Source organism: Drosophila ficusphila, unplaced genomic scaffold (assembly GCF_018152265.1).
Source record: "Drosophila ficusphila isolate 14025-0441.05 unplaced genomic scaffold, ASM1815226v1 contig_198, whole genome shotgun sequence".
Classification (NCBI taxonomy): Eukaryota; Metazoa; Arthropoda; class Insecta; order Diptera; family Drosophilidae; genus Drosophila; species Drosophila ficusphila.
Window position 1 is genome coordinate 13,347,579 of NW_025064092.1, and position 10,932 is coordinate 13,358,510.

General features: G+C 49.7%; 2 protein-coding genes across 2 annotated transcripts; both read right to left on the reverse strand.

Annotated features, from left to right (window-relative positions):
* Positions 1-598: 598 nt before the first annotated feature.
* On the reverse strand, positions 599-9,823 carry LOC108097234 (multiple inositol polyphosphate phosphatase 1). Its single transcript, XM_017199403.2, has 5 exons — positions 9,443-9,823; positions 8,264-8,697; positions 2,154-2,539; positions 1,861-2,064; positions 599-1,800 (listed from the first exon to the last, which is right to left on the reverse strand). The coding sequence occupies exons 1-5, from the start codon at positions 9,618-9,620 to the stop codon at positions 1,629-1,631; spliced, it is 1,374 nt and encodes a 457-aa protein (XP_017054892.2). The 5' UTR covers positions 9,621-9,823; the 3' UTR covers positions 599-1,628.
* Positions 2,424-8,031, reverse strand: LOC108097233 (regulatory-associated protein of mTOR). The gene is given in 5 exon segments (XM_017199401.2): positions 2,424-2,539; positions 2,665-5,563; positions 5,565-6,085; positions 6,144-6,675; positions 6,677-8,031. Coding segments are annotated over 5 exon segments (4,848 nt in total). The 5' UTR covers positions 7,565-8,031; the 3' UTR covers positions 2,424-2,531.
* Positions 9,824-10,932: the final 1,109 nt, after the last annotated feature.

Sequence of the window (10,932 nt, forward strand, 5' to 3'; positions counted from 1 at the left end):
GGTAAATCTGATCTTATTCAATGTACTCTTCTTTTCATAAGATAGCTGTCCTTGTTACGATTCCCCTCCCTGTCCCTACCAATCAGAAAGTTATCCCACTGGAAGGTACAGTTATTTGAAAGTAAGCATCAGACCAGAGATGCGAAACCACGTTGATTCTTTGCGCGTGTCACGAAAGGCACGAGTAATTAAAAAATTTCCATGTGGTTGTTGTTGGCGTTACAAGATTTACTTGTCACGCCGTCAACACTAAGTAAACCTTGTTAAAACTGATCAGCTGATCGATTTACACCTGTTAAGCGGTTATGTTCGCCTGGTGTATGCTTCTCTTCGCACGCATCATTTCTCTAATAGCATAAGTCGGATTTCCGTATCACAACCACATATCGGAGCTCCAAGCTTTGATCGGTTGAGATGGCCTTTGTTCCATTGGAGGGGTATTATATATGGCCCTCTCGAGGGCCAACACAAATTAGCTAGCTGTAAACACTAGCAGGGAACACGCTGAGCAAATACGGGAAGTTTGCACCCATTAAATATTAACAACAGCTTAAAATCGAACAAACTTTTTAAAAGCCTGCTGAAAGCGAAGTCACTGTTCACAGGTGTGCATTGATTTTTCGTTTTATATTTTTAGCTTAAACAATTAAAAAAGTACAAGCGGGATAAGCTTTAAACTAGAATTCTTGTTAGTTTTGTTTGTTATTACTGTAGCTGTTATTGTTGGGCTTACTATAGGACAAACATAATAAGACAAAAGTAATTAAAGTTGTAAGAGCTATGTACAAATTATGTGGGTCTCTCCACTGAAGAATTGATCTAAAAACCAAAAATTTGTTCCATATCCTTGACTTATAAAATATTTATCTGGTTTTGTTTATAGGTATATAACACAAGTTAGCACAACGAACGTTTTCTTTTTCTTCCCCCTTTTTTGTTTGGTTGGGGGTGGCGGGGAGGGGGGTGTTGGGCAAAGGATTGATTTCAATAAAGGTATATAACTAGATATATGTACGCTTGTGTTTATGTATATGCGTAGTGTGTTGTGTAGCTATAGTTAATTAATCTTATACGTACATCAGTATTTATATATGTACACTTTGCGTTGGATTAAGGATAAGGAACAGGTTTAGGGATCAGAATGAATAACTGAATAACAAAAAAAATAGGTTTAAGTTAACCTTTTACCCCTTTACAGCAGTTGGGGAGACATACAGAGTCTATAGGCTAAAGTATACATATATAAAGCATGACACAAGCTTGCCACTTCCTTTCTCGCTCTTTCTGCTCTCCTCCGTCTCACTCTTTCCCCTGCTCTCATGTTCGAAGTGCGGTTCTCTTGTTTCAGATGGTCCACATAAAATAATAAGGCATACTAAACACACAGACTGCAACTTGCCACTTGGTCAACATTTAACTCTCTCCGGGTTCTCATCTCTTACTAGTTTAACACCAACTGGATCTTCACTTCTCCAGCCTGTTCGCATCTACTCCATTCTTATCTAAATCATTTCATTCAGCTGTATCATAAACTTTCCGACGAATCCTTTAACACCTGGTCATGCAGGAGCAGGCGAGCAGGGCACCAAAGCAGCAGTCCACTCTGATTTTTATTCCAGGTTCTCTCCTCAGTTGGCCGTCACCCGGCACAGCTCTTTGACGTCACAGTTTTCCACGCTCTTGGCAAAAATACGACGCAGCGTGCCCAGCGGACAGAGGTCCATGTCCTGCGGGCAGCTGGGCAGGCGCACTACTCGCTCCTGGTGCAATACCAGGACCTGCGGCTCCTCCTTTTCGCAACTAAAAGGGAGTCAGTTATATTTTTTATGTATGTTCTTTGTTGAACTAGCCATCACTTACTCGTAGCGGAGGAAAGCCAAGTTGGTCGCGAAAGCGTCAATCTGACTTGTGCGCCAGCGACGCTCGCTGGAAAAATTCTTGTGCGTTAGCGGATTCTTGTCCCGTGCCAATCCCAGGTGGGCCAGCAACTTAAGGAGCGTTCCCGAGTGCGTGAAGTACAACGTGGCGTTGGCCCGTGGCGGGCTTTCCGGAATTTCCGGGTTACTGCAAAACAAGGGGTACTAACTTAGCGAAGTTCTCGACGCACTCGTGTTTAAAAAGGAGATGCACTAGCAGAGCATAGCCACACTCACCTGATGGATGCAAACATATCTGCGATTGCCGGACAGGCAATGCGATGAGTCAATTCGTAGCCGTAGCCATCGTTCCAGTAGTACTCCAGATCCTCGAAGAACTCGAGCGCTTTCAAGGCGGCCACATCGAAGAAGTTGCACCACACCGAATCGGATGAGGACCGGGTCTCGGAACCGCGACGTGGGCGGTTCCAGGCCGTCTCAAAAGCGCACACCGCGTACATAAGCTGCACATCTTCCGGCTGGAGATTCGGCAGCCGGGTGCTGCCTCGCACTTGCTCTACAGCGTACTGCATCTCCGGCTCCGCTAGGAACCTCCGTGCATTGACTAAGGTCTCGGGATTCTTATCGACGTCAGTTTTCCACTTTCCACAGCCCTTATAAAACTGAAAAAAAAAAAAAATATATAAATTAAAATTATCAATTAGATTCATAGAAATAATAAAGAATTTTCTTTTTTGCCAAAGAAACCACTAAGCTTTTGCGTTATTTCTCATAACACGATCTCTACCTGGCGTTGGGCTGTATATGGCCACCGTATTGTCCACAAAGCCAACAGCAAGCTGGACCTTGAACGGGTGAAACGACAGCCAGGTGGGATGGCCGATCTTGGGACCAATGAAGCCCTCGTTTGTCCGCAGCACCTTCTGAACTCGTCCGTCCAGCGAGTAGATCCCAACTTTGGAGGCGTTGCCGCAAGCCACCGTGTCGGCAATCTGGTGACTGGCAATGGCTGTCACATCGCTACCGGCGTCCCACTCGTGCAGCACTTTCTCGGCGAACCAATGGGAATGCGGGCAGGCCCGCACATCCAACACGCTGATCCGACCCTCGGTACAGCCGGAGACCAACACCGATTCGTTGGCTCGCTGGCTGGTGTGCAGAATGGGAGCACTGTGGCGCCGGTATACGGAGATCCTGGCGTCCTGCGGCGAGCATCGCTTGTCGAACAGCTGCACAGTGCCGTCGTCACAGCCGGCGATGATCACATCGGATCGCATGTTGGGCAGGTAGGGTGCCAGCACCCGGGCGTACGTTTCACTGCGTCCCAACGGAATATCCGCCAGTTTTAGCTCCCTCTCCACGTCCCAGATGCGGATAAACCGACAGCCGCCGCCCCCTATAATCAGGTGCTGGCTGCACTGCTGCCAGGCGGTCACGATGCTCCCGGAGCCCGATCCACCTAGCGAGTTTCCCGACACCTCCGCGTACTTCTCAAAGTTGCTGCGGAAGCGATGGCCAGTCTGATTCACCACCTGACCCAGTGCCGTCCAGGCGGTCAGCATGCGCGCTTGGTTTGGGGAATCCTCGGTGCTGGCAGAGCTGGCCGGTGGCGAGGATTCCCAGACACGCACCACGCCATCCTCATAGGCCACCAGATTGAGTGCCATGTCATGAGCGTTAATGAACTCGATGCTGCTCACGCGGGCAAACTGGGCAGCGGATTGACTCACACTTCCTCCTCCCGCTGACTTCCGCGAAATGCTACCGTTGAGCGAGAGGGATGATCCAGATACCGATCCGTATCCGGAGCTAGAGCCAATGGTGGAGCCAGCGGAGCTCGATGCTTCCGTTGCTAGGGCCTCGGCGCTGTAGGTGCGCACGGATTGGTATTGAAAGTCGTATACCAAAACCTTATCCCGGTAGGCCACCGCAATCTGCGGCTCATACGGCAGCAGCTTGACAATGGAGGGTGTGAACTGCGTTTTCCGGTTCCACACGCACACATCGTATCCGAACCGGTCGCTCTGCTGGTGCTGTCGATGGGCGTTCCGGCGCACCAGATTATTCCTTATGAAGCGAGCCTTCCTGCGCCGCAGTTCCGCGGAGTTGCGATCCACGGGGAAGCGCTGCCGTCCCTCCTCCGCCACTCCTTCGGCGTTGCTATAGCGCTCTTTGCCGGGCCGCGTGAAATAGGATATGGCCCAGGGTATGAACTCGGTTGTGACAATGGGTGTGAGACTGTGTCCGGGCTCCAGATACTGGTTGCTCTCGCTGCCACTGCTTCGCGCCGAATGGGTGCTCTCTCTCGGCCCGCTGGGCAGTCCAAGACCACTCCCGGCCACACCTGCTCCTCTGGGGTATGCCGGCCCGCTGTCAGTCTCATCGTTTATGGAGCTGGTGCGCAGCTTGCGCTGCAGGATTGTCTGGGGATCGCCGGAAGTGACGGCCGTCGTAGTGGAGGCACTGCCCGAAAGTCTTAGTTTCGTGGCCCAGTGACTGGCGCCAGAGGCAGCTGCTCCGACGGGCGGTGATTCGCCGGCCGCTCCTGCTCCTCCGGGTCCGCCGCCACCACCCAAGTAATTCACCCTGGTATTCGGACTGGGCGGCAGACTGACGCTCAGGCTGCTGCACTTGTCGGATGACGTGGCCGTGGTCGCCTCCTTGGCCGCCATGATGGGACACAGTGCCGTGTTCCTCACGTGGTCCACAATCTCCTGGGCAATGGCGGCCACTCGGGGAAACGGATCCTGGGCCAAATTGCAGATGCCCAGCCATAGCTTGGTGAAGATCGACTGAAAGGGTATGCTGTTGGTACCGCCGGCTGCTCCTGCCGTCCCTCTTCCGCCCGAACTGCTTGATCCACTCTTCGAGCGACCCAAAGTGATGGTGGAGGAGCTTGCTACCGAGATGGTTGACGCACCAGCCATGTTGGAAATCGAACTGGAGCTGGCTCCCCGGCGTATAGTCACATGCCGCTCCAGGCTGTGTGTGGAAGAAGTTAAGTCCCGGGGGTCGCCGGTCATCACGAACGAGCCGTGGCCGCGCATATGATCCGACAGATAGACGGCCACGAACTGTGACTCGAACAGCAGCACCATCCACTGTAGGGCTGCGGCCAATTCCATCCGCACCAGAGGCGACATATCCTCGCCCACAGTCTCCAGCATTGTGATGGCAATGATGCGATCGATGTTGTTCGCCTGCTCTTCGCTGCGATCCGTCACCGAGCTGATGAATGTGCCCAGGGCGAAGACGGCGGCGGCTCGCACTTCCGGAATCGAGTCCCGCAGAAGGACGTACAGCTTCTCGTGGGCCAGATCGCGGGCTCCCGACCAGCGCGCCTTTTCGAAGTTCTGCCACAACATGCCCAGGCAGATGGCCAACCACTGGCGGAGCAGCCAGCTGCCGTCGTTGAGCTGCTCTAGACAAATGGACAGCAGTGGGCCCTGCAGGGCACTCGTCTGTCCCAGCAGGAAGTTGTGGACAATAGACGACAGCACGAAGGCGGAGAGCGTACGGTGCTCCTTGGACACGGAGGTATCCTGCAGTACGGATAGGAAATACTTGTACTCCTTGACCAGATCCACCTGACAGGTGGGATCCACGGCTAAGATCTTGGCCCAGATGAACACCAATACGGGTCGCAGCTCGCGTGTGGAGCTCTGCAGAAGCTTGAGCACATATGGGGAAAATGCCCACGCCTAGAGCGAGATTTACGGCCCAGGGACCCAGATCCAAGAAGCGGGCTAGCAGCTCCAAGGCTCGCAGGCGATGCACTTGCGAGAGGAGCACTTGCAGCACAATCGGCAACTGCTCCGGCGGCGTTCTCGACTCCGATTCGCTGTCCAGCCAAACCTGAAAAGCGGTGAGCTGGTGCTCGAAGAACGGCAGCTGTCGGTACGGAGCATTGTGGTCGAGGATCTCGGGCAACTGCTGCAGGGCCAGGTCCACCACCAAATCCCAGGCCTTCCACATCGGGTGCCGATAGCAAGGCGGCAGGGCGGGCAGCGAGACAGGGGTGCAATCGTGGCTGCGCAGGATGCGCTCGGCCAGCAGGAAGTTGCGAAACAGGCTGGCCACCAGCAGGTCCTGCCGAAATAGGCGTTGGAACAGCTCGCGAGGAAGCGTGTTCCAGGCTATCGTGTCCGTAATGGCGGTGAAAATCCAGTTGAGCTCGCCCATCATGGTGCGCCGATCGTTGACCTTGCCTGCAAGGTAATTTAATGGTTAACGTGACCTAAGGCTTAAATCAAGGCAACACCTCACCTGGTATCTTGTCAATTAGCTCGCTTTGGATGCGCGGCACCATGCCCAACTTCTCCTGCATAGCGTACCACTTGAGGGCAATGTTTATGGGTGTGGTCAGGCAGCTGGTAAACAGATCCGCCGGCAGCTGAGCATTCATGGGCAGAATTTCGTTGGCAGCACAGGCGGCCAGGTGTATGCAGTTCTTGTAGCTGACCAGCTGGTTGGGCAGCTGCACCTGGTTGCCAGCGACATTGAGTGAGCCACTCGATCCGCCCGCCAGCTGCTGGACTCCGCCCCTCTGCTGGGCGGCGGCCAGCGCCTTTTCCAGTTCGTGTTCATGCTGCTCCGCGTACGGCTGGAACGAGTTGATGATGATCCCTGCATTGGAGCAATCGTACACATAGATGGATGGCGCCGACATCCATGTGATCAGCTCAAAAATGCTCAGGGGGATGTACTGCGTGAAGGTCTTATTAAACACCCAAATCTCTCCATTGACCGTCGGCTTGGGAACTCCGTGTCCATTGTAGTGGAAGAGGATGCGCTCCCCCCTTGGCGTTTCTGCGTAGCGAGGTGCACAGTTTCTTAACATCCTCCATGGTGGGGTCGTGGCACTTCTTGTACCTTGCCCGAGGCTGCCAGCGCTCGTACTGCATCTGCAGGTTGCTTCCGATCAGTTCCATGGCCTTTGGTGGTGACACCGAACTAGGATCTATCCAGCATTCTAGTCGGGAACAGGGCTGAATCTTAACCACATCCGGGGGATCTACGCCAATGTTGAGGCACAATACCAGAGCCACACTGGCCGTTTTCATGCGCTCCCGAATGCGCCAGGGCTGATGCTCGTACAGCATGGCTTGTATGCGCTCCTTGTGCCGCTTGGTCTGCAGAGAAAGTGGGCACTTTTCATCCCGTAGGCGTTCTATAAAGCATATGTTGTCATTAAACCTCAGGCCGCCTTTCTTGTGCGTTTTCAACTCAATTTTGATGGTCTGGATTAGGGTCCTTATGCCAAGCAAAAACTCATTCTGGTCAGAAGTGATGGACACTAAGGCAAATAAATGCTTAATGTTATTTTCAACACAGAATTGGCTGTAGTGCCCACAGCGGTTGTTGAACCGCTTAGTTATTGCATCCAAAAAGGCCTCTTGGGCAGACTTTAGACTGGTCACCTCCAACGCGTCTGACTCGATTTGCTCCAGGTCCTTAATTAGCGACAACATGGGATCAACACAGAGGACGGAATTGTTAACCTCGGGGCTTTTGCGAATGGGGAATTTTATGGATTCCTGACTGGAGTGTAACTCATGCATCCAAGAGCTGCCGTGGCTGCTGTCATCACTGCTTTCCTCGACTGCTACAGCGACTGGAACGCTGCCGGCAGAGGCTTTGGCTGTGGCAGCAGCAGCGGTGGACTTAGCGCGAACGGCACTTGCCATGTTTTGCGTGGAGATTTTTTTTGTGTTTTCTCGGTGCAAGTGCAAGCGATATTCCGGAACGATTACGTCTCCGCTTCGGATCCAAACCAGCGAAAATCCCCCTGCGGGGACACTAGCACATAACCCCAAACACTTTTCGCACTTCTTCGCTCTCCCTCCAACAATTCTCCTCGTCCGCTTTTCCTTTGCCTTTCCTCTTCTCCACGTTTTCCGCCTACGGATCGCGGCCCATTTCCCGAATACGGTTAAAAAGAGCACGCAGAAAACACGCTGTCTGGCAACGGATAGCAGTGACTAGCCGTAAAACGCTTGGGGGCGATTGGAGGGACGATCTTGTGTCGCGTTTACAGTATATTACACTTTTAGCAGGCTTTATTTATTTATGTTTAATCGAATTATACGAAAAGAATTGCGCAGAAAATCAACTAGAGCTGACACAAAAATCGATGTCCTTCCATACTATCGAGGTTTCGAGAAAGTTGATATCGATTGTTTTCGTGCAACCATTCATTGTATTTCTAGGGCAGCGTTGCCAGATCAATAAGTAGGCGCGCAATTTAAAAGTACATTCGTTCAGTGCCCGATAAATACGGAATATCGTTCACTTTCAGCGTGGCATTAATTTACTATTTAATTAAATTTTTGCACAATACTGAGCTATGTTATATTGTTATAAACTTTATATAAAGGATAACTCACCCGCAAAACAGGATCCTCGTGCAACGGTGGTGGATATCGCACAGTGTGGATGCGGTGGCGACCGAATAATCCCGTAGCAAAGCTTTCTGCACTTTTCAGTGTCCTTTGCGTGGCCGTGTACTTGAAGTAATACCACTCCGGATTGTACAATTCCGGAAGTAGGTCCGGAAATCGCCTCTGCATCCGCTCCGCCAGTTCGATCAGCTCGTCCTCGCCCTCCGCCACCAGAAGTTTCTCATCTTCGCTGGCATTAAGGTGTTTCCAGCTCCATTTGCGCAGCTTTTTCAGCTCATCGGAGCAGATCGGCGGTTCAGGCTGATCCAGAATAAGTTTCCTAATCTCAGACAGGCGATTTTGTGCCTGTAAAATAACGGATTCGCTAGGATTTCGAGTTCCATGGCGGATTATGGACCAGATTCGCGTTGGGTGGCAACCTGGTGGTATGAAACGGGTAAAAATCGAGAGAAGTCAGCTGTTTTTAATCATATGTTAGTTAAAACAGTAGGATATGGAAAACATTTTTATAGTTCAGGCTTCTTTGGTTTTACTGTCAACTTTTCCAAACACTCCGACGGTTGGAGTGTTTTAGTGATAGCCCGCAGTAATAATGTTAAAAAGAAGGTAAAATTGCGCTTTAGCGGCTTTTGCTAAAAATGGTCTAGGAATTTTTTTTTTTTTTTTAATGGATACCTTGGGGCCTAAACATTAATAAAAAAGTGGCGGAAAGCTTGATTTCTAAGTATTTATTTGTAAAAATAGCAAAAAAGCAACTGGCCATAGCTTTTCTGGGTATTCACTCAGTACTATAAAATCACTCTGAGTCATTTCGCAACCTTTACAGCGTTCAGTAGTAAAATTGGCAGTGCCTGACATGGTAAAATTGTTAAATTTCTTTTGTTTTTAAATTTTCACACAATTGCAGCACTCTTCATCCACAACACATTCTCAACGGTAAAGTTTTTCGCTAGAAAAACATGGCAATGTTCTAAAACGGGTTGCCTCGCGGCAGTAATAATTGCAATTTTAACACATAAATAATTAAAATTTAAGCTTTCCGCCACTTTTTTATTAATGTTAAGGCCCCAAGGTATCCATTAAAAAAAAAAAAAAATTCCTAGACCATTTTTAGCAAAAGCCGCTAAAGCGCAATTTTACCAAAAAGAAATCATAAATACAAACCGGCGTATAGCGGCGGTGTTTCGTCGTAATTGGCAATCGCCCTGTAAGGCGTTTTTGTTGACAGTCTGCTTTCGATCTCTGCGCGATTTAAGCGACGGCAGGAACCCTTCTCCGCCAACGTCTCGCCTACGTAGTTAAGGAGGAGCAACCAAAACAAACAAGAAAGTAGTCGTAGCATTTTTTCGAGCGATCGGAAAAACTTGTCGAGAGACTCAAGAAGATTTCGGAAAAACCAAGTCAAAACATAAAAAACTAAAAATGCGCAGCTAGCACGCGACACACAGATCGAAAGACGGAGCAAAGGAAAGATGCTAACAAAAATAAACACGCAGGGGAAAACAAACTGACAAGTGGGCCAGTGCCAAAAGGGGGCAGCGCTGTTGCGGGGCGCGATTGTCAGGCAGCACTGAAACCAGGGCTGCCAGAAATAGCCGTTTAGACCGTTTGTTGGCGGTATATTTAAAATATATAAATAAATAATGTATGCTAAATTACGTTTTGTTGAATTAACTTAAATAATTATTATTTGTTGATAATAGGAGTGGAAATACATGCATTGGCTTTTTTCGGTTGCTCTATACCGCTCAACAAGTGTTTGTTTAACAGCATCGAGCTTTCTGTCGCAAAAAGCTCCGCTTTAACCAGCCCGGTGAGCGATTAAAATATTGTGTAGTCGCACGCCATACACTCAAAAGGACTAAAGCGGTTGCTAGACACGAAAAATCTTAAGACCAAACGGAATAAACAACGTGCAGTTTAAAAGTTGACAACTTAAGGGCATACAAAGACAAAACAAACAAATTAAATATATACCCTATTTTTGGTCCAGAGTTCGTTTCCATTGAGTTCTGAATTAAATTGTGCTTCTTGAAGGAAGCCTGGGTATTTTTTGGCTGCCATATGGCTCTTCAAGAGTCGCATTCCGCCAATGTCAACGGGGAAAAGAGGAAAAACAGCACGTGCCGCGAAAAGTTTTGCGCCAAAACTAGAAATCCAGGTAACCGGTAGCTCGGTGTCATTGTCCTTTCACCATTTGTTGATGGGGGGTGTACCACTTTGATTTGTGGTCATCACACATGCCATTGCACTGCAAAAAACTGGTGAAATTCCCAGACTGTTGCACAACTCTCTTTCTAATTTTACTTGCTGCAGAATATTTGGAGCCTTTAATTTAGAGCCTCTGTAACAGGAAATCGTACAACATCAAAATTCCTCGCACTGTACTTACGCTACCTGTTGGGCGCCCTTCCTTGGAGCTTAAAGCGCGTGTTTGGCAACTTTGAATCTATTTTTGTAAGCCAGGACAACAATCAGCTAACGAAAATCGATCAAATTATGTTCTTAAGGGTGGCCTGGGGCTGTGCCACCCATCCGAGTAGTTGGCGGAGGGTTTCGCCAGAGCCGCCAGTATTTGATCACCGGAGGGTTCGTGAACTTGGGACAGGTATTCCCTCTCTATCGGTGAAATTGAACGAAGAACGCAATTTCGA

What these genes read in the sequence shown, in the direction of transcription:
- LOC108097234 (XM_017199403.2), bottom strand. Translation starts at nt 9,620, where the DNA reads ATGCTACGACTACTTTCTTGTTTGTTTTGGTTGCTCCTCCTTAACTAC. An exon ending in ACGAGGATCCTGTTTTGCGG is followed by an intron (nt 2,540 to 8,263) that starts GTGAGTTATCCT and finishes TTTTTTTTTCAG; the next exon opens with TTTTATAAGGGCTGTGGAAA. An exon ending in GATATGTTTGCATCCATCAG is followed by an intron (nt 2,065 to 2,153) that starts GTGAGTGTGGCT and finishes CTTGTTTTGCAG; the next exon opens with TAACCCGGAAATTCCGGAAA.